Source organism: Molothrus aeneus, chromosome 20, assembly GCF_037042795.1.
Source record: "Molothrus aeneus isolate 106 chromosome 20, BPBGC_Maene_1.0, whole genome shotgun sequence".
NCBI lineage: Eukaryota > Metazoa > Chordata > Aves > Passeriformes > Icteridae > Molothrus > Molothrus aeneus.
The window spans coordinates 8,017,473-8,036,644 of record NC_089665.1 but is presented as its reverse complement, the minus strand read 5'-3'; the positions used below and the strand labels follow the sequence as shown (position 1 = coordinate 8,036,644).

General features: G+C 40.5%; 1 protein-coding gene across 1 annotated transcript; it reads right to left on the bottom strand.

The window, feature by feature from the left end:
- Nucleotides 1-1,495: 1,495 nt before the first annotated feature.
- Nucleotides 1,496-14,889, bottom strand: TRPV3 (transient receptor potential cation channel subfamily V member 3). Its single transcript, XM_066563648.1, has 17 exons — nucleotides 14,771-14,889; nucleotides 12,178-12,282; nucleotides 10,541-10,627; nucleotides 9,515-9,672; nucleotides 8,518-8,694; nucleotides 8,206-8,346; nucleotides 7,751-8,031; nucleotides 6,983-7,159; nucleotides 6,310-6,468; nucleotides 5,773-5,874; nucleotides 5,121-5,194; nucleotides 4,346-4,511; nucleotides 3,803-3,869; nucleotides 3,208-3,479; nucleotides 2,715-2,827; nucleotides 2,060-2,130; nucleotides 1,496-1,598 (listed from the first exon to the last, which is right to left on the bottom strand). Exons 1-17 carry the CDS (start codon nucleotides 14,887-14,889, stop codon nucleotides 1,504-1,506), a joined length of 2,364 nt encoding a protein of 787 aa, XP_066419745.1. The 3' UTR covers nucleotides 1,496-1,503.
- Between the last annotated feature and the right edge of the window lie 4,283 nt (nucleotides 14,890-19,172).

Genomic DNA, 19,172 nt, shown 5'->3' with positions numbered 1-19,172 from the left:
CTCACATCTCCTCCTGAGGAAGCCGATGGGTTCTGGGCTGTGACGAGGTCTGAGGGTGCACAAATGTCCTTCCCTCCAATTCCTGTGCCCAGAACACAGCCCAGGGCTCCTGGGGATCCCCTCCATCCCTGCAGGCTGGGCTGGAACCTCAGGGCACGGCGTCTGTCGGGGGCAGGCCGGGCAGCAGGAACCACGCTCACCATCCCTGTAAATATTTTGCATTTTCCTTCCCACTGCAGGCTTCCCTCATGCTCTCTTCTGTCTTAAGAAAGTCTTTTGGATCATTTTGCCCACAGCTGCAAAATCCAATGCAATTCTTATTATCATTCAAACACAGAACTGAGTTCCCCTGAGTCTCACCTAAAATAGCACCTTTAAAACAGGCACCACATGAATAATTCTGATGAAAAGCCATGACACTGGAGATACATGTTAATTGAAATTTAAAAGCACACAGAACAAATGTTTCTCCTTATATATACACACGAAATAGAAAACCAAAAATATAAATAATAAAATTCATAATACTATGAATTATAGTATTAGTTTTCTAATAATATAATTCATAGTACTTGGTCATCACAGGTAATTAAATAAAAGCTACAGAAATGCATTACAGAGTCCTCTGAATGAAAAATAAAGTCTGGAATTGCATTGCATTGAAATTTTGTTCATCTGGGGAAGAAATTGATTTCTGATTTTTCTGAAGTGGTTAAATGCAAAAATTAATTCAGAAGAACTTCCAGTGTGGTAACTCTTTATGTAGGAAGATGCAACAGCATGGAAGGGCCAAGGAGGAAAAGTAATGTTGTGACTGGAGCAAAAATCCTCCATGAGGAATTCTATTTCTGGCCTGTTATTTCATGGGGAGGCACAGACACACAATAATAAATAAACAGCAATAAACTCCAGTTACACCCTGGGGACTGCACAGAGGAAAACAGATCAGGCAAAGCCACTGGGATCTGATTTTCCAACTCATGGGACCAAGCCCCCAGTAACACTGACAGTCAATGCAAAAGCTGCAAATGTACCCAGAACCTTGTGATTTCAAAATGACATACTTCATTTAGTCATCTTCAGAACTGAAATGCTTTGCTCCACAACAAGAACTTTTTTGTTTCAGTGTACAAAATGAGTTTCTCATGAGTTAGGGATTCCAAAAAGCAGCAGATTGGGATCTCGATGACCTTAATTTTCCACAAAAAGAAGAAATATCTCACATTTGACCTATTTTATCCAGTTAAACATCTCGAGCCAAGTTTGAGGAGCATCAGGCAAACTTGGACAGCAACAGTTTGAGAGGCTCAGAACTGACCCAGTGAAATAATCCCATTTATTTCAGCTCAGCTGCTCTGAATAAATGGGTGCAAGCCATCAGACTGTGTGACTGAAAGTTTGTGTTCCAGCTGGCTACAGCTGTCCAAAAGAGCCACAAAGCTTTCAGCATCCACTGCTGATGCTTTTAACCTTCAGAAGAGCCACACGTCAAGCCCAGCACAACTAAACAGAGGTTTCAGGCAAATCATCCATTTCTTCAAACGTATTCAGGGTGTTTTTGCTATTAGTTCTTGAATTATCTTGAATTTTGCTTGGATCTGCAAAAAAATGCATTGTAAACAAAACAGGATATGGTAGAAACTGTATAGGCAAGATCAGAGTTTTGCACCTATTTTTTTTTTTGTTAAAAACATGTATTTATTTCAACAGCAAGCTCTCAGTTTGCTACCATATCTTCTACAGAAATTTTTCACCCCAGAGGGAGAAGAATTTCTCCATTTCTCCAGGACACTCCTGCCCTGGCAGCAGATGGATGTCTTGGATTTCCTGGCCAACATTTATGTCATCCAATATATATGTTACAAAACTTGTTTGTCACCAACCCTCTCTCCAAGTCGTTAAAAGTAATTTAACACCACTGCCATATTAACCATTAGTTTCTCTACCAATAATATGTGGTTTAATATAAGAGTTTATATTTTTAAAGGTATAAAACTGTATCAAAAAGCATTTCAAAGAAAATATTCTACAAATAGGGTGTCATAAAATTCCACAGTACCTGTTGGCCCCGGATCTTCATTAATAAATGAAACATGGGTTTTCCACTCGGTCCATTTCACTTCATTAATCCTGTTTACATTTACATAAATTGTGTTATCAGCATGAATTATCCCCTAGCTACATCCCTGACCTTCCCCCTGGATTCCTGCCTGGGATTGTCACACTTGACCACCTGCTTTGCTGGCACTACAGTCTTTTGCACTATATGAAGGTGAGAATAAATACCAAGACTCCTTCATAATTTCACACATTGTTAGTACAGCCTTGAAATATTTAAGTATTTTTCATTAAACAGCACAGTTCTTTAATATGGTAATCATCAATTACCAATCAACTTAACTGTGATTGCTTTTAAGCTGACATTCAAAGGAGATTATGATAAAGTGACATTTACTGCAAACAGATTTGATGCTTCTACAGTCAAAACATATGAAGATGAAAATCTTTTCTTACCAAAGATTGCCTACATAAAAATTTATACATTTTCCTTATTTAAACAACTGGTTACAACTGAAAAAAAAAAAAGAATTATATTTTTGTGCATAATTTGTAGAGATAATAGAAATATTTTAAAGAGGGTTTTGAGGAGAAATAACCTTGAAGCAGCATAAAGAGAACAGAATTGATAGCACATGATTCCAGCTTTGCTTTACCTTAAACACACCCTGGTGTCATTTTCAGCCACTTTACACCGTTCACCCAGCTGGAATTTTTTCCTCAGGCATTTTGGTAAGAATTTTTCAAATTCCAAAATAGTCCTGGCTCTCTATTGGCAGTAAATAGTAAAATGAGAATGGTTAGCTGTGGTCTGATTTCACAGCATGCAGTTTGTAACAGGTCAAGCCTCCACCCACAGCCAACATCAAAATCACTGATAATTTGTGCAAACAGGGATTCAGATTCCTGGAGAAACAGTGAAACACATCATGCCATGATATATCCAGGGGAATGAAAGTCCTGACAGTGCATGGGTTGGAAATCCAAGCCATGATATCAGGATTGTTAATTCCAAAGTTCCTACAATTCTCTAACACTGGAACTATTTATTTCTATTATTCACACACAAAACCAAATGAGGATTATCTTTTAACACTTAACCTGCTGTGTCAGCATGAGGGTTTTAGCCCAGGCACCTCCCAAACAAACCTGGAGTTTCCAAATGTGCTCACTCTCCTTAGAAATATCCTCCACAGTTTCTCCCATTAATGCAATCAGCATGTTCAAGAGAAGAACAAAAGTGAGCACAACGAAAGTGATGAGGAGCAGGAGGAACAGGACGGGGTACTTGGAGTTCTGCTGGATCTCCAGGTCACCCAGCCCCAGGGTGAGCTTGAACAGATCCATCAGCACAGGCCCCAGGCTGCTGTTGGAGTGGCACTCCCCACCCTCCTGGCACGTCTCAATCAGGGCAGCCAGAGCTGAGAAGGAAGCACAGGGAAGTTTCAGTCACAATCATTATTTAGGAAAACAGGAATTTCATCCCAAAGAATTCTAACTGCTGAAGAGAGCCAGAGCTGCCCAGCCACACGGAGCAGCCAGGTGACAGCTCCAGGAGGCAGAAGGAGCCCACATCCAAATGAGATTCCAGGGATTTGAGATTAAGGCAAATCTGTTCACACCTGAACTTAACATCCAGAAGAAACCCCAACATCAGCTCTCATGCAAACAGGATTCTTATTCATAATAATGCTAAATTTTTCACCCACACAGAGCATCAGTGCTTTTCTCCAGTAATATTTACCTACACCAAATCCCAGCAGAAACACGATGTACACAACTAAAAACTTGATCACATCTTGCAGGATGACCTGAAAATGGAATGAAACAGTTGACAGAAATTAAAATTGAGAACTAGCTTTGTGCTTCTGAATTCTGCAGGGATACAGGTGAGGCACACACTGAAGCATCAGACTGCTCTGCTTGAGCAAACAAACCCAAAGGTCTGATTTTTTATCTCAAGCCTGCTGTGCTCTCTGAGAGTGACTAATTCTGTACAATACAGACATTGCAGATTATGATGCAATTAAATTGTAGAACTACATGAGCTGGAAAAAACACAAGCTACTCATATATTTAATGTAATAAAAATGTCAATATTAAGGCACAAACAAGTTCCTACTGTTGAAGAAGAACAAATATTGTGTTCTGCTGAAATAATGCATAAAATCTGGAAATAAGGCATTTCAAAATGAACTATAAAATACATATAACTGCTAAATATACTTGATTTGGCTTGTAGAACAATGGAGTATCATCAGGCAGGTAAAAGAAAAGAAAAACTTGCCTTTTGAATCATCACACTGTAAATGCCCATGGACTGGAAACCTCTGGTGAAATAGAGCATATTGGCCCAGCCAAGGGCCATTGCCAAAACAAGACACACCAGGTGTTCTTTGTAGGAAAACAAGTACAAAAAGACAGAGAAGATCACAAGCAAAGCTTGTATAAAACTGTTAAAAAACAAACATATACGTAAAAGAGAAATTACTAGCACAAAACCAACAACAGAATGGCAAAATACGAAAACAAGATTTTGCTCTTTAGGCTTAATTTGTAATTTCATGCAGCTTTTTATTCTCCCCATGAAATTGGTATTATACATTAATGATAAAATAGGTCAGTGCAAGCAGTATAAGTGTATTAACATATAAGGATTATATTTATTAAACTTAATTTAGGTAAACTATTCTCCCCAAACAGCTGCTCAATTCAGATAATGCTGACAGAATTATAAAAATCCTTACAATATCTCAGAAGCCATTTAATTGTAGCTTTAGCTTAATGAATTGATAGAATCATTAGAGATTTTCCACAAACAGGGAAGACACTGGCAGGAGGGGAAAATCCACTCCATGCACATCAACCCTGGTATTGTCACTGACAGTGCTGCCAAGAGTTTGTGTTACAGAAAAACTGCAGGCAAACCTACATCCATCCCTCTAAAACTGATAATTTCGAGGGGGGAAAGTGAGTATCTGCTACAGGAGCATATTCTCTGTGACCATGAGATAGAGAATTTGATATATAGTAGAAAAAAAAAATATATATGTCAGACTTACAATGCAAAGTGGAACCAGGCATCAGAGAGGATGGACTGCAGGTCTGAGGGCCTGAGCAGGAAGATGGCCACACTCTGTGCAGGCAGAACCAGAAAATGTGAAGAGAAAACAGACCTCAGCATCTATTTTTCAAAATAATTTAACTGGTATTCTTAACTAATCTGTCTACTGATAAGACATAGTAACTTCTAGAATTAATTTTTATAGGGATCTGTACATTCTGTAATTTATATTACAGATATTTTTAATATCTGTAAATCCAAAGGTTAAAATTCTGTCATCTCTGGCACAATTTAAGTTATTGTTTTTAATTACTTACATGGCAAAGTAATACCATGGGAATTTTTTTCATTACAACTTGCAATTCTTTTTTCTTAAAGCAAATCATTTGACAATACTGATATTATACAAATATCAGATCTCTGCATTGACAATTTGAAAAGCAAACATCCTTATATTTGTTTCACAGTTGTAATCAAATACATAACCAGGGTTGTTCTGAATAAATGATTGTGCCAAAGATTTGCAAATTACACATATCAAAGACACTCCATGTGTATTGTCAATATCAGCAGCAGCATATTCATAAATTTAGGGAAGTTCTTTACAAATTAGCTGTATATTTGTTACCAAAAAAAAAAAAAAATCTCACCTCTTTTATGGCTAAAAATATTGCTCCTAACATAACCATCACCTGTCCTGACAGCTGCAGCCACCCCACTCCTCGGGTCAGAGCCAGGGGATAAGGAGGAGCCTGCAGAGCAAATCCAGAAGGAAAATCTCAGATCCATCCCTGAAATGTGAAAGGAAAAGCAGCAGAAACCCTCCCACCTGTACCTCTCTGGGTTCTCAATTTCTTCCCTTCCAGGGAAAATTTTCTTGATGTATTTACACAATCAACCCCCTAAAAGTGATGTTTGAAATATCAGAAGTTTCTTTCTTGAAGGAAACCCAAAATCCCCTCTTCTCACCGTCAGAAATTTCACAGTCTTTGTATCATTTATTTGTATTTTAGGTCACTTCCACAAAATGCAGATCTGATGCTCCCACACTGATGTGGGAGAACATGGTCTCTCTATACCCAGATATTCCAATATCTGGCCTTGTTTTAGCATTTTAAACACAAGTCAGGAAATACTATTGCCTTTGAAGTCAGTAAAATTTGGTGAGGTTCAGCTGCTGTACTCACTTCATTTTCATTAGGCCTGTGGTAGGAAACCAGTGTTAATGTCACATTGTACAGGAAATAAAAACAGCAGGACATGAAGAACATGTGCCTTGCAAACTTCTTCCATTTCATCCTCAGCAGTGAGTTCAGAGGCTCCAAAGTCAGCATTTCATGACGATTCTGAGGAGGGAAATTAAAGAAATAAAAAATTTAAATATTTCAACTCACTGCCTGCAAGGAAACTGAATTTTAGGTGTGAATTTTGTGTATTTCATTCCATGCTATCCTTGCTGCTCTAGAAACACCTCTGTGCTCAGGGATGTGCCAGACCTCTCTGGGGTGGAAAAGACTCTCCCAAAACAACTAACCTGTGTTGCAGGAGCTGAATGCATATTTGCTTACAGCTGACATTATGCAGCAACATAAAATTTATCTTGTTCCTGATACAAAAACTGAGAACCAAAAATTACTGTTCACAAGAAATTCAGTTATGTGCAAGGCTGACAATTCTAATATGGGGATACTGCTAGAAAAAAATTTGTATTTTTAATATAACTATAATAGTTTATTATTATATTAGTTATTATATTATAGTATTCTTATCTATTTAATAATTTAATATTTTATTATAATAATGTTTTTCTTATATTTTAATAATATAAATTTATATTTGATATAAAAATGGGCAACTTACTCCAATATTTGTATTATAGACAATGATTTCCAGCACTGAGTTGTCGACAGTGGTGTCCAGCTCTGTCAGGTCATACAGAGAAGACTGAACAGGACCATAAGCCCAGTCTGTGAATTTTCTTGACAGGCTCCTGTTTGGCTTCTCTCTGATCTCTCTGCTCAGGATGTACTTCAGAATCTAAAACAGGAACAGATGATTTGTCAGCACTGTGTGTTCAGGGAAAGGAGACACACACAAATACACTTGCCCAAACTCCCACCTTTTATCTGTAACAATTTGTACAGTTGCTCAATTTAATGTATTTGCAATTTTGTTATTCAGTGAGGGATGCTGGAGGTGAAAAACCTCTAAGAAAAAAGTTCAATGTTTTTAATGCCTTCAGATTTTCTGTCAGAGATATTTTTCTAAAGGATGAAAGCACAATTTTCCACGTGTTCATTTATGCCTTCCTTGAACTTAATTACTTTCTAAATCATGCCATTGACAATTCCTTACACTGCAGTTGATTCATGCAGTCTTCTGAAATTGTTTGGTGGTAAATGCAGAATTTCTCTATGACAGAAGGCTGGTTCTAAACAGCTTGTGTGGTTTGTACAGAGGGAGGGAGTTACAGAGAAACCTGGAAGCACTGAAACAACACTGCAATGGAAATATTTGTGTTTTGAACAAAATTAGCTCACTAATACTGATACAAAACAGCATAACCAGCCTGGAAAGAGATGTGTCAGAGCAGAAGTTTCTCTTAGATGCTGCTGAAATCACACCCACCTCTAATTTCCCAGTTTTTGCAGCTAATTGCAGCGGTGTCAAACCCTCCTTATTCTTGGTTGTTTCCAGATTTCTGTCTTTGCTTTTCAGCAGGATCATGTCATACATTCTGATCACAAAATCATTCTGTGTTTTGGAGTCCTCTGCCACGGTCACTAATGCATGGAGGATGTTGTTTCCTCTGGAATCCTGAGAGGAAATATTGGTCCTAGCATTGTCCATTAACAGCTCAATTATGTCTGGCTGGTTGGTACATGCTGCCAAAGCCAGTGCAGTCTCACCTGCAGAATCACAAAATGCAGCAATGGTCATGTTCTATTTCATCAGAATGGAAAATATTGTGTTAACCATCTTAATATCTTGATTATATTGATTGTACTGGATTAAGCGCTTGTTTTATGGAAGTTTTGGGTAATTCTTCTTAACTTTTCGAGAAATATCTCAATTCCACTTACCAAAATAAAAGCCTTCATGCTTGTGTTTGGGATTAAAGAAAATACCCTGGGCATGAGCATTGACATCAGCTCCTTTCTCTATGAGGCTCTGGGTGATTTCATACTGTCTCCTCTCAATGGCAATGTTTAGAGCTGTCTGGCCTGAAAAAGCAGACACAGGAGTCTCAAGCACACTCTGAAACATTAATGATGTTTCACAAAAGATGGCATCAATGATACTGAATAAAAGTTGGTTCAAGGGATTTAAACCATTATTATTTTATAGAGGTTATGTTTAACCATATACCTGAAACTGCTATCAGATGGCAATACCTTTATATGCCTCTTCTGTGTATGCTGCATTGATAAATCTCTCCAAAATGCCATTTTCCTCTGCAAAGGACAGGAGCATGTTCACTATCTCATTTGTGTTCTGGTTGATGTTCAGCAGAGCTTTCATCAGACAAGTTTTGCCAGTGTCTGAAGCCGTGAACTTCTTCATCAGGTAATCTACAAGAGTGAATTTTGAGATTAAATCCTTGTTATTATTAAACTTCTATTCATTAGGGGTGAAACCTGATGGATATGGATGAATAGAAACTATTTGCCAAACCATGACTCCATCCTGTTCACTTTGTTCTTGAGCACCAAGGCAACCTTGGTGTTCCTGTTGGACATCCTGGTGCCATAACTCCCAAATTCCCAGGGAAATAAAGACCATTCCCAGGGAAACAAAGACCATTCCCAGGGAAACAAAGACCATTCCCAGGTTTAGGCTGCACCTGAGCTGCCAGAAGAGCTGGCAGCCCCTCCCTGATGCCTTGTCAAGGTTGTCCTGGAACAGAGGCTGCATGGAGTTAAAGAATAAAGCAGGGATTTATTAAAAGGATCCCCTCCATGGATCCACCTTGGGCAGCACATGAGCTCAGCCAGGGCTTCACCCAAGATGAACCAAAACGGGCACAAAATGAACCCAAGATGAACCAAAACGGGCACAAAATGGACAACTGCTCACAGGGTCTCTCACTTTGATCAGTTCTGCTCCATTTGCATATTGGAATTAATTGTCCAATTACAGCTTTAGGTTATGAAGTCCCATCCTTCTTGTTTTTCTCTCTTCAGCCCACATTGTTTGTGCTCTTGGGCCTGAGGTTTGGATCATTTGTCCTTGGTCCCCAGCCGGAGCAGGGATTGTTTTGTCTCCCTACTCTGTGCAGAGAGATCACCATCCCCTAACACAAAGCTCAGAACTGCACACTAAAGCAGTAGAGAGTCTAAAAAATACCAAATCTCCCAGCTGAGGCATCAGAGAGGTGCCTGCAGGGCTCACCTGGCACGGGCAGGGAGGTGCAGGCGCCCGAGCGCTCCCTGAGCTCGGCCAGCAGCCGCTGCAGCTCCTCCACGTTGCCCTCAGACACTGCCCGGAACAGGTTCCTCTTCAGCTTCTTCCTGGCACTCCTCAGCTCAGGCCCTTGGCACGTGGTAGCACTGAATTGTAAGAAATCATCATGAAATTTCTGCTGTGATTTATGCTGGTTTATTTTATTTTTTTAAGAAGAGTAAAACCAAATACAATTGCTGGCCCCAGACAAACCTGCCCCACTGCCATGTGAGGTTAAGATCTCTCTTCTGCTCTCACAGCAGAAGAGAGATCTTAACCTCACATCTTACACCACATTCTGATCATCCTTTATTCATGAAACAGCTGCTGCAATTTATCCTGGTTTATTTTATTTTAAAAAGAGTAAAACCAAATACAATTGTTGGCCCAGACTGGATGAACTTGCCCCGCTGCCATGGATAGCTCAGAACATTTCTCCCATTGCTCATTTGCAGTAAGTGGGCTGTTGAGAGGCTGCTTTATTATAAACAGCTCATTTTTCAAGTATTTTGTTGGGTTTTTTTCAGTTTATCCATTCTTCTAGAATAAAGGCTAAGGAACACCTCTTTGCTCTGCCACAACTGACTGCAGTGCTGAGGTTACCTGGGGCTGCCCTCACAGCAGAAGAGAGTTCTTAACCTCACATCTTACACCACTTTCTGGTCATCCTTTATTCTGGAAAAAGAATGATTTCATATTTCCTCCAAGCAGAAATACTCCATGCCTGGTTGTGGTGTGTGGGTCCTGTGTTGCCATCTAAAAAACACCCATTTTATATAAAGAATCCTCACACTAAACATGAAAATTGAGATTTTAGAGTTGTTTATTTCAGCATTTAATAATTAAAGGATCAGAAAGGCATGCACACATATGATCTTTTTTACTAAAACATGCCAGGAAAAATAGATAATATCTACCCTAACACAGATTGAATCAATTGAAAATGTATTGAGAAATATTTGTGTCTCCACTCACCCACAGCTGTCCACGTTAGGGCTGTATTCAGTGGCATCATCCTGAAGAGACTGGGGGGAATCCATGTCTTCCCCATTTGCAGATGCACTGCAGAGAAAGAAAAGCAAATGTGCCAAGGTATTAGCAGGTATTTTGGCAAATTGCACAAAGAATCAGTCAATGGTAGGTTAGAGTATCTGCACTAGAGCTTAAATTAGTCCAATTTGACATTGGCCTTTTAATTATATCATTTTATCTCCCACATGGATTTTAAAGTGAGTGATAAAATTGAAGAGACTCACAGGATTTTATTATATTTTAAAAAAAGACCACATTAGGAAAGCAATCTGCTTTGTGTTTTATTATTTCACTACAGATCCTGAAACCGTGGGAACTTTTTTCTTTTTTTTCTTTTTAATGATCACTGCTTTTTATGCATCACCCTGAATGCTTGAAGCTTGCATTCTCCTTTTTCACATGCTTAATTTGTCATCTGGCACAAAACAAGTGCTAAATCAGTAGCAGTGAGGGGGTTGCAAGCCCACAATGAAAGATTTACCTAAAGATTTACTACGCAGAACACTGGAGGCAATTCAGGAGTGTTTTGTGGCTGACTTGAATGAAAGAAATTGAGGACTGGGCCCTAAATAGATGTGTAGGTGATATATTTAAAGGATTTTCAATGGCATTGATATTTTGTAATTGCTGTACATAATTCCACACAGTCCTAAAAGCAGATCTGACTTAGAAAAATTAAGATAAATGAGTTTCTTACTTGTATTTTTGTTTTCTCTAAGGTTCAGATTGGATTAACTACCTCAGGTTAATAATTTAGGGAACCTGAGCCATTAATTACTGGCAAAACAGATGCATGGACAGCACTGCTCTGCAGGTATTCCCTTGTCTTTGAAATAAATCTGGGAGCTCTGAGTCCATTCTCATTCCATCTGTCTCCTCTGCAGAAAGCTGAGTAATGTGGTGACAAAGCACATGTGCAGGTCATTTCCTGAATGACAGGGGGAAATTTGGACACCTCTCCTCTGAAACCAAAATCAGCCTGTCAGCCAATTCCTAAAAGCTGACCAGGCTTCCCCAGCCACAAAAAACCTTTGGCCATTCTGGGCCTGTGCCTGATTTGTGACATATTTCACTTATTCATAATTATTGATTGTTAGCACCCCACACATTTTTTTTAAATTAAATGTATTCATCCCAGTCATAATTTTTCTCTATTCATTCAGCATAAATGACTGCTTTAAATATTTCAGACTCAGCATTTCCACGTTTGATTGTTAATGAGCAATAGAGGGAAGACGTCAGCAGCCAGCTGGGAACAGCTAAATTAGGCTGTGGTCTTCACACAGCAGAAAACACCCAATGAGAGCATGGAGTTTGTTCTAATAAGAGGCTAAGATTAAAAAAAAAAATACTGATTTTAAATTTATTCAGCTCTGAGGCCTGATTTATTTCATAGAAACAACAGCAGTATATAAAACCAAAGATAAATCTCCAGTGAAGTTCTGTCTTTGAAGTGACCAAAAGCTGTAAAAAATCATGTGAGATCCTGGCAGTGAAGCCCAAGGAGAATTAAAGGGAAGGTGCTGGAAGAAAATAGATTTATTTACAGTGGGACCATTGCTTGTGCATCTGGAACTTACCAGGGGCGAATATTGGAATCCATGGGTTTGGAAAACACAGGGGGAGAGGTGTTATTGGGACTGGCATTGCTTTCAAAACCATCAATCTCCAGGAAAAAGTGGGAACTGTTGAAGACAGTGCATTTAAAGAAATATCAATGATAAAAGGCAAGCCCAACCTTAAACCAAGAAAAGAACTACCAAGGGCAAGCTTGATAATTTATCTCTGCTGGCATCAAAGCTGAGCTGGAGCTGAGGCTTATCTGCTTTCCCTGAGGGATCCCAGCCTGTGCCCAGCTCTTCCAGGCTGGCAGATGGGCAAAATTCCCAAGGTATTTTTGGAACACATGGCATCAGATCCTGACATGTGTGAGCAGCAATATCTAAACCAGCCTTGCACCCAGTTCCTGTCACTGCCCAGCCACACAAAAATGATTTTTTAAAATCACAGTCCCTGCTCTCGCAGCCAGGAGCCATCAGGATGGATAATTTCAAACAGTGATAGTGATAAAATCAGAAAGTTTGAAAGGTCACACGTTGAGCAACATCAGGCATTTCCACCAGCCAGGGCTGAGTGTGTCCCCCTTCCCTGGATCACATTTAATTGCTTTCCCTATAAATAATTATATAAATATTGATAGTGAAAAGAAATAAAATTGGAACAACACAGACAAAGTGATATGAAAATAAAGATTTCACCTTTCAAAAGTCTGCAGAGCTGAGAGCCAAAAATCAATGGCTTGGTTTTAGTGGATCTCAGTAAAACATTGCTACAGCTCCCACAGACTGAGGAGTTTCAGGGCTGGAAGCAGCAACTCCCACCAGGGCTGTTGTTCACAAACTGCCTTACTTCTCTAAAATGTTGCAGTAGTCACCTGGGAAACCTTTCCAATTCACCTAATATTTATGGGTTTGTCCATAGGGCATTTCTTATCTAACTGCACTGCCAACAAGATGTTTTGGGGAAGATAAAGTAGTTGCATTGATGGTAAAATGCAAAAAAAAAAAAAAAAAAGAAAAAAAAAAGAAAAAAAAGTATTATTTAAAATTGTATTATGAGGACACCAGTGAATAACCTGCTGATATTTGCTAAAATCAGCAGTATCTATTAGTTCCAAACAACAGTGTCTATCTAGTTCACCTCCTTTTCCAATGGCTCGATGACCCAGGTGTTAATTCTGGCACCCAACAGCTGTGCAACAGCTGGGAAGGGAACCCTGCTCGTGGGGCTGACAGACCTCACCTGTCCTGGCTTGGGGCTTACCTGGGCATGTCATGGGAGGGAGATGACACCCCAAAGCCACCGTGCAAAGCAGGGTGCCATCAAATAGCCCGGTGCTGACGTGGCCGGGTGCTCTGCCCACAGCCATCAGCAGCTCTGGCAGCCTCCTCCCCACCCTCCCCTCGCATTTCCTGCGCTTAATTCCAGCCCCAGAACACCCCAATTCCAGGGGATTCCAGCAGGGAATGCCACTGTCTGGCAGAAAGTGAATACTGAGAGTGAAAATGCCACCCCTGGGAGTGCAGCAGCTCTGCTGGGGCAGGGGAGGGAGAGTTTTGAAGGAACAGCATGGAGCAGCATTGGAACATTTAATTAAGAGGATATGTTAAAGCCCTCATTAAAATCCACGTGATGTGGGTGCTGTGTGTTGCAGGAATGCTGCCAGCCACACCCTGATCTCTGGCTTGAGAGGTGGGAAAAACCCCAGGGTTCCTGCTCCTGAGGCCACAAGGAGTGTGAGATTGGGGCTCAGTAATTGAGGGCTTGGCTTTGGCAATGTTCCTATAAACTCCACAATCTGCCAGGGAATTGCCCCTTTTTGAAGTGCTGGGTGTATCATGAGCTGTTCAGACACTTTGTCTCTCCCCCATATGCCACCAAAGAGCTTCTCTTCTTGAATTTAATGACAGAAAGAGAAATTGGACCACCCAGGCAGTGGATCTCAAATAACTAATGGCACCATTCCTGTGAAAAGTGATTCCTCTGATTATTGAGAACTATAAATGTCAGAACAGCCACAATTGGCCAGGCCTTCAGAGTTTCAGAAATTGCCATAATAACCAGTAATTATTCAGAATGAAAAGTTTATGAATAAAAATTCATCCTCACTCTACAGTAACTTAGTTGACTCCATAGTTTCAGGCAGGAATTACAGCTCATATTTCCCCATTCATATTAAATACAAACCCTCAATCCCTTTATTAATTCTCTAATATCAATTATGAATGAAAGTGAATATTTTATAAAACAGCAAAAAAGTCTCATTAACCAGACTAATGAAAAAGAGAGTGAATTTAGGTTTCCTGTTTGTGATAGGATTTTTCAAAACTCTTGCTCTCCCTGCCCTCTGTCTCTCCATAGCCTCACATGGAAATGTGACAGATTAAGTTTGAAATGCTCCCTTTTTTCAGGCCAGGATCTCTTACATAAAACCTGGCGTGTTCTTCCATGTGATCTTTTGAAAAGATCACTTTATACCAAACATTAACCATCGTTAGATCAGATTCTTGGGAGGTTACATAGAACAAAGGTGTTGGTGGTGTTTCAGTGCAAAGATCCCCCAAAGGAGATAAAGTAGGGAGTTTCAGTGGTTCAGACTGAGCTGAGTCCTACCTTTTCTTGGTGGGAGTGCCTTCAGTCACCTTTTTCTCTTGCTGGTTTGCAGGGGGATTTCCAGGTGGGTTTGTTTTCTTGCCCATTAGTGGAAGAATTTCGTTGTTATCTTTAATCATGTTTCTGCAGTAGAGAAACATCAGTTACTTGACTTCTGTTCCTTTGAAGGAAGTGTGGTGACCAAATTACCCGTTTACAGTTTCTTCATATGTAAACACACAAATATTGATTCGTTTTTCTCCCAAGTTTCTCATTTTTCAGCTGTTAAGGACACACCTCCACCATTTCATGTGTCAAATCTGGAGGGTTCCACACATGACTCATTAAATTTCAGTCTATGACAAGTGCCATTAAAAGTGGTACAGGAGAACCATAAATTCAAGGCTGTGCCTAAATTAAACTGAAAGGAGCCTGTCAGTGACAGTGTGTGTTATTTAGAGAAAAAGAGAGATGACTTTTATAAGTAGCCTTAAAATTGGGCATCTTTTCAGTTATCTGAGCAGTCTGCTCTTGACCAAGATAATTTCAGAAAAGTGGCAAATCCCAGGAAGATCTGTGCAACAGCAAACAGATAAAGGAAGGTTCCAGATGTGAAAAGAACAAAGAAAAATCCCTGTAAGTTTTCATTGCATTGGAATAGCAGAAGCAGCAGACTGAAAATGATGCCCAAGGTGAGCTTAGCTAAATTATCACACGGATAACATCCAGGATTTGTGTCCTGGTGATTTCCCAACATTTCTTCAGGAAAAAGAAAAAATCCCCTTGATTCTGCTGGAGGGAATGACCACCAGCACATGACACAAAAGGATCCTGATGCAGTTACCTGCCTAGGAACACCCACAGCATGAATTCTGTAAGGAATAATGAATAACTATCTCCCTGTTTCTCAATCTAGTACTCAAGGGCATCATTTTAAATGGCCCAGGATAATTTGAAAGCAAGAAGGTGAATTCAGGATACATTAAAATTCACTGAAGGTAGACCCAGGAAGATTTATGAGGTCAGAGATCCATTCCCAAGGAAATCAAGGGAGTGGCCTCCATACCCAAGGACAAATGGTAAAAATAATTTGCCTGCAAAGTTTGAACAAAATCAACCACACATTTTCCCCCCTCCTACTCCACTTTCCTTGATGTGACAAATGTACACACACAAATTTTCTGCTCCTGTCACAGTGCTGTCAGTGTGCCTTAGCACCAGGATCCCTTCATTCTGGGAGTATCAAGATACGGAAAGCAGATTGTTCAGAGTGTTTGAAAAGACATGACACCTGGTGTGAGAGAAGAGCCAAGAATATCAAATACACTGCTATTGGAGTGAAAGTCTATTAATGCATAAACAACAAATGTTTAATTATGACAATTTTCAATCCCAAGTACAGAGAGCTGAGAATTTACAGGGTCCAAACACTCCTAAGTGCAGCTGTAATCTCTTGGCACTCTGTGGAACAGGAACTTGAAATATTGGAAAGGACTCCTTACCTTCCAAAGACTGGCTGAAGAAACAGGCATGAAAATAAATTTTTATTGTGTTTTCTACCATTGGCAGGTGTGTTCACACTAGGAAACATTCCTAGTTTGGATGAGTTCCCTAAGAATTCATGTCACAGCTTTCATAGGAATAATTTATAAAGGGACAAATATTTTTACTTGCATACAAAGTACACCACAGCTTCTGGTAAATGCAGAGAAGAGCTGAGTTTGGAGATGACACAGGGGAGATGGGAAGAGGGGGTTTGTCTGTGCCACTGGAAATGCCACTCACGTAGTCCTCAGGACATGTTGTGTCACTGAACACACTGATAAACATTTAGTCTAAACACAGCTAAAACAAATGACTGTTGTCCTGCTTAGTTCATAAATAATTCTGCTATTCACTTCTCACCAAGTACTTCAAGAATACAAAGCAGAGTGTGGGGAAAGACACCTCCCACCCCAAGGAAGAGGCAAATGGGAGTCTTGACATAAATCAAATAAAAGGGGACCATGGTGGGGATGGACAATAAATAGCCTTACAAAAGAAGTGACTTTAAAGGAGGAGAATAGGTGGGAACAGATTTTAAAAGTCCAAAAGCCAACAAAAGAAGCTGCCAAGTTGAGAAGGGCTCAGCTGGGTGGGGTGTGAAGTCAGAGGGGTGAGAGAGCAGAATGAAGAGCTGGAGGAATAAAGATCAAGTTAAATTCCTAAATTCCTCCTGTTTGTGAGTGATGCTGGAGCTGCTCAGAGATGGCAACACCTCCCTGCAAGGGCAGCAGCTCCAAGCCCCATTTGCAGTTGGTTTTCAGCACAGAGATTTTAGCAGTGACTCGAGAACAGGCTGCACCTCTGAGGAGAGGTGGGAAATAACCACATATAGCCCTGGAGTGGTGTTGGATGGTGAAGGACTGCTGAAGCACCAGTGAGGTAAGGAAGCAGTTTGGGAAGGAAAAAGAGGACAGATTTCCTTAAGTACAGAGGGACTACACTTTCAAAAGCACAGAGATGTGACTGCATCCCAGCCAAAAAGTCTATTTAAAATGAGATTTTAATCAGCCTGCCAAGTAAATAACTGCAGGCACCAGAGCAGAAGTACCTTGCTACAGTGCTGAGGCAGCGTCTGCCTCATTTTTAATCACAATTAATTGTGTGCTGAGATGAAAACTAAGCTGGGCTTTCAACAGCAGCTTCCAGGGCACTATCATTTTCTGGAAACTCTGACAGAAAGAGAAAAATAGTGCAGCAGCCTGAAAAGTGTCAGATCTAAGCAGTGTAGCTTATGTAACCTGATACAGAGTGTTGTCTTTGGTTGTAACTATTTTCTACTCCCATTATCTCCTTAATTGTCACTTCCAGGCCACCAGAGAAGTGGCTTATTTGAAGTGGCCAGCAAGACAAAACCCCTGCATTGATTTATAGTATCAAGAATTACTTTGAAAGGGATCTGAGGAGTTGGTATCTGACCTCCAGTGTGCTGGGGGTAAGAAAAGGGAATTTGTTTGTGATGGTGAATGGCATTCTGCCATTGCTACACATTATCACAGACTCACCTTCTGCTTATCTGAGAACAAGAAAAATCACACATATCTGTATCTTTATAGCTCAGTAACAGTTCATAGGACGTGGCTAAAGAGAGAATCCTACAAATCAGAAGAAAGACTCAGCTGTGATGTGGCACAAAGGTCTCCCCTTCCCTGGGGGCAGAGGAGGGGAAGTGCCTTCCAAGAGCTCTTTCATTCACAGGCTGCTCGGAACAGACCATGGCACTACAAACTAATTCTTACTGGCCCATAAAAAATAAACCCCCTCCCCGAGGGGAAAGCTGATAAAGCTTCATTCTGACTTTTCTGCATTATTTATGATCAGTCATATCAGCAGAAAGCTGCACTTGGTAGGAAGAGTTTCATCTTCCTGTAAGGTTTGAAAATTTTGAGGGTCATTCATAGACTTCAGGTGCTACCAAGAAAGCTCTTCATGGTGAGAAATTTTCACTTTCCTATGAAAGTTTTTCCTAACAGAATTTTTTTTAAATCTCTGAAAAGCAACATTTTTCCCTGAGGAAAAATGATTTGAGATTATTTACCTGCCTATTTCTGAAATAAAAAAAAAAAGGGGGGGGATTCTGAGTTGAAATAACTTATTCTATACCGTATATTTGACTTTCAGTGGTCACTACAGTAGCTGAAACTTTTGCTGGAGGATGATGAATGTATTAAAGTTCTGATATTACATTTTGGATCCCCTTGGCACAGGACTTAGGAAGCGCAACAGTGTTCCAGGCTGACAAACACAAATTAAATCAGGCCTGTCCTTCTTCACTCCTGAATGCCCAAGGAAATAGCCCAGCTCAGGAGAGCCATTTACAGACTAGAAGAACAGAAAGAAGCACAACAGGAACACATTCTCAGTGTGAAGGATGGGTTCTGTCTCTGGAAGATTTCACCCCCAAACACCCCTGGAGCACTCACCCTGCTCACAGCACCTCCATGTCGTCGTGGACGGATCCGGGTGGCGAAAACCAAAGCAGGGCCCCACTGACAACATCCAAAACTCATCTGCCAAAGGAGCAGAACCACACTCAGGCTCCAGACTATCCCAAAAACACAAAAGCACCCTGCTCCAGGCATCTGGTGTGCTCAGCTGGGGAGCAGAGCCGGGACAGCGCCGAGGAGCCGCGGCCGCGCCGAGTTTGCTCCATCTGAAATTAGGGAACAGGGAGAAACTGGCCAGGCAACAACTCCTGACTTCAGAGCTGCTAAAGTGGGATGACACACAGGCAGTAATTACACACTGGGGTGTTGCTAAAGCTGGGTTGCTCACAGGTGACTTCATGGCAGCAGTGGAGTATCTCAGGTGATTGCTGCTCTGCAGTTTACACGGGTTTTGCAAAGGAAAATGGTTGTGCAGCTGCATTTGGGTTGTAAAT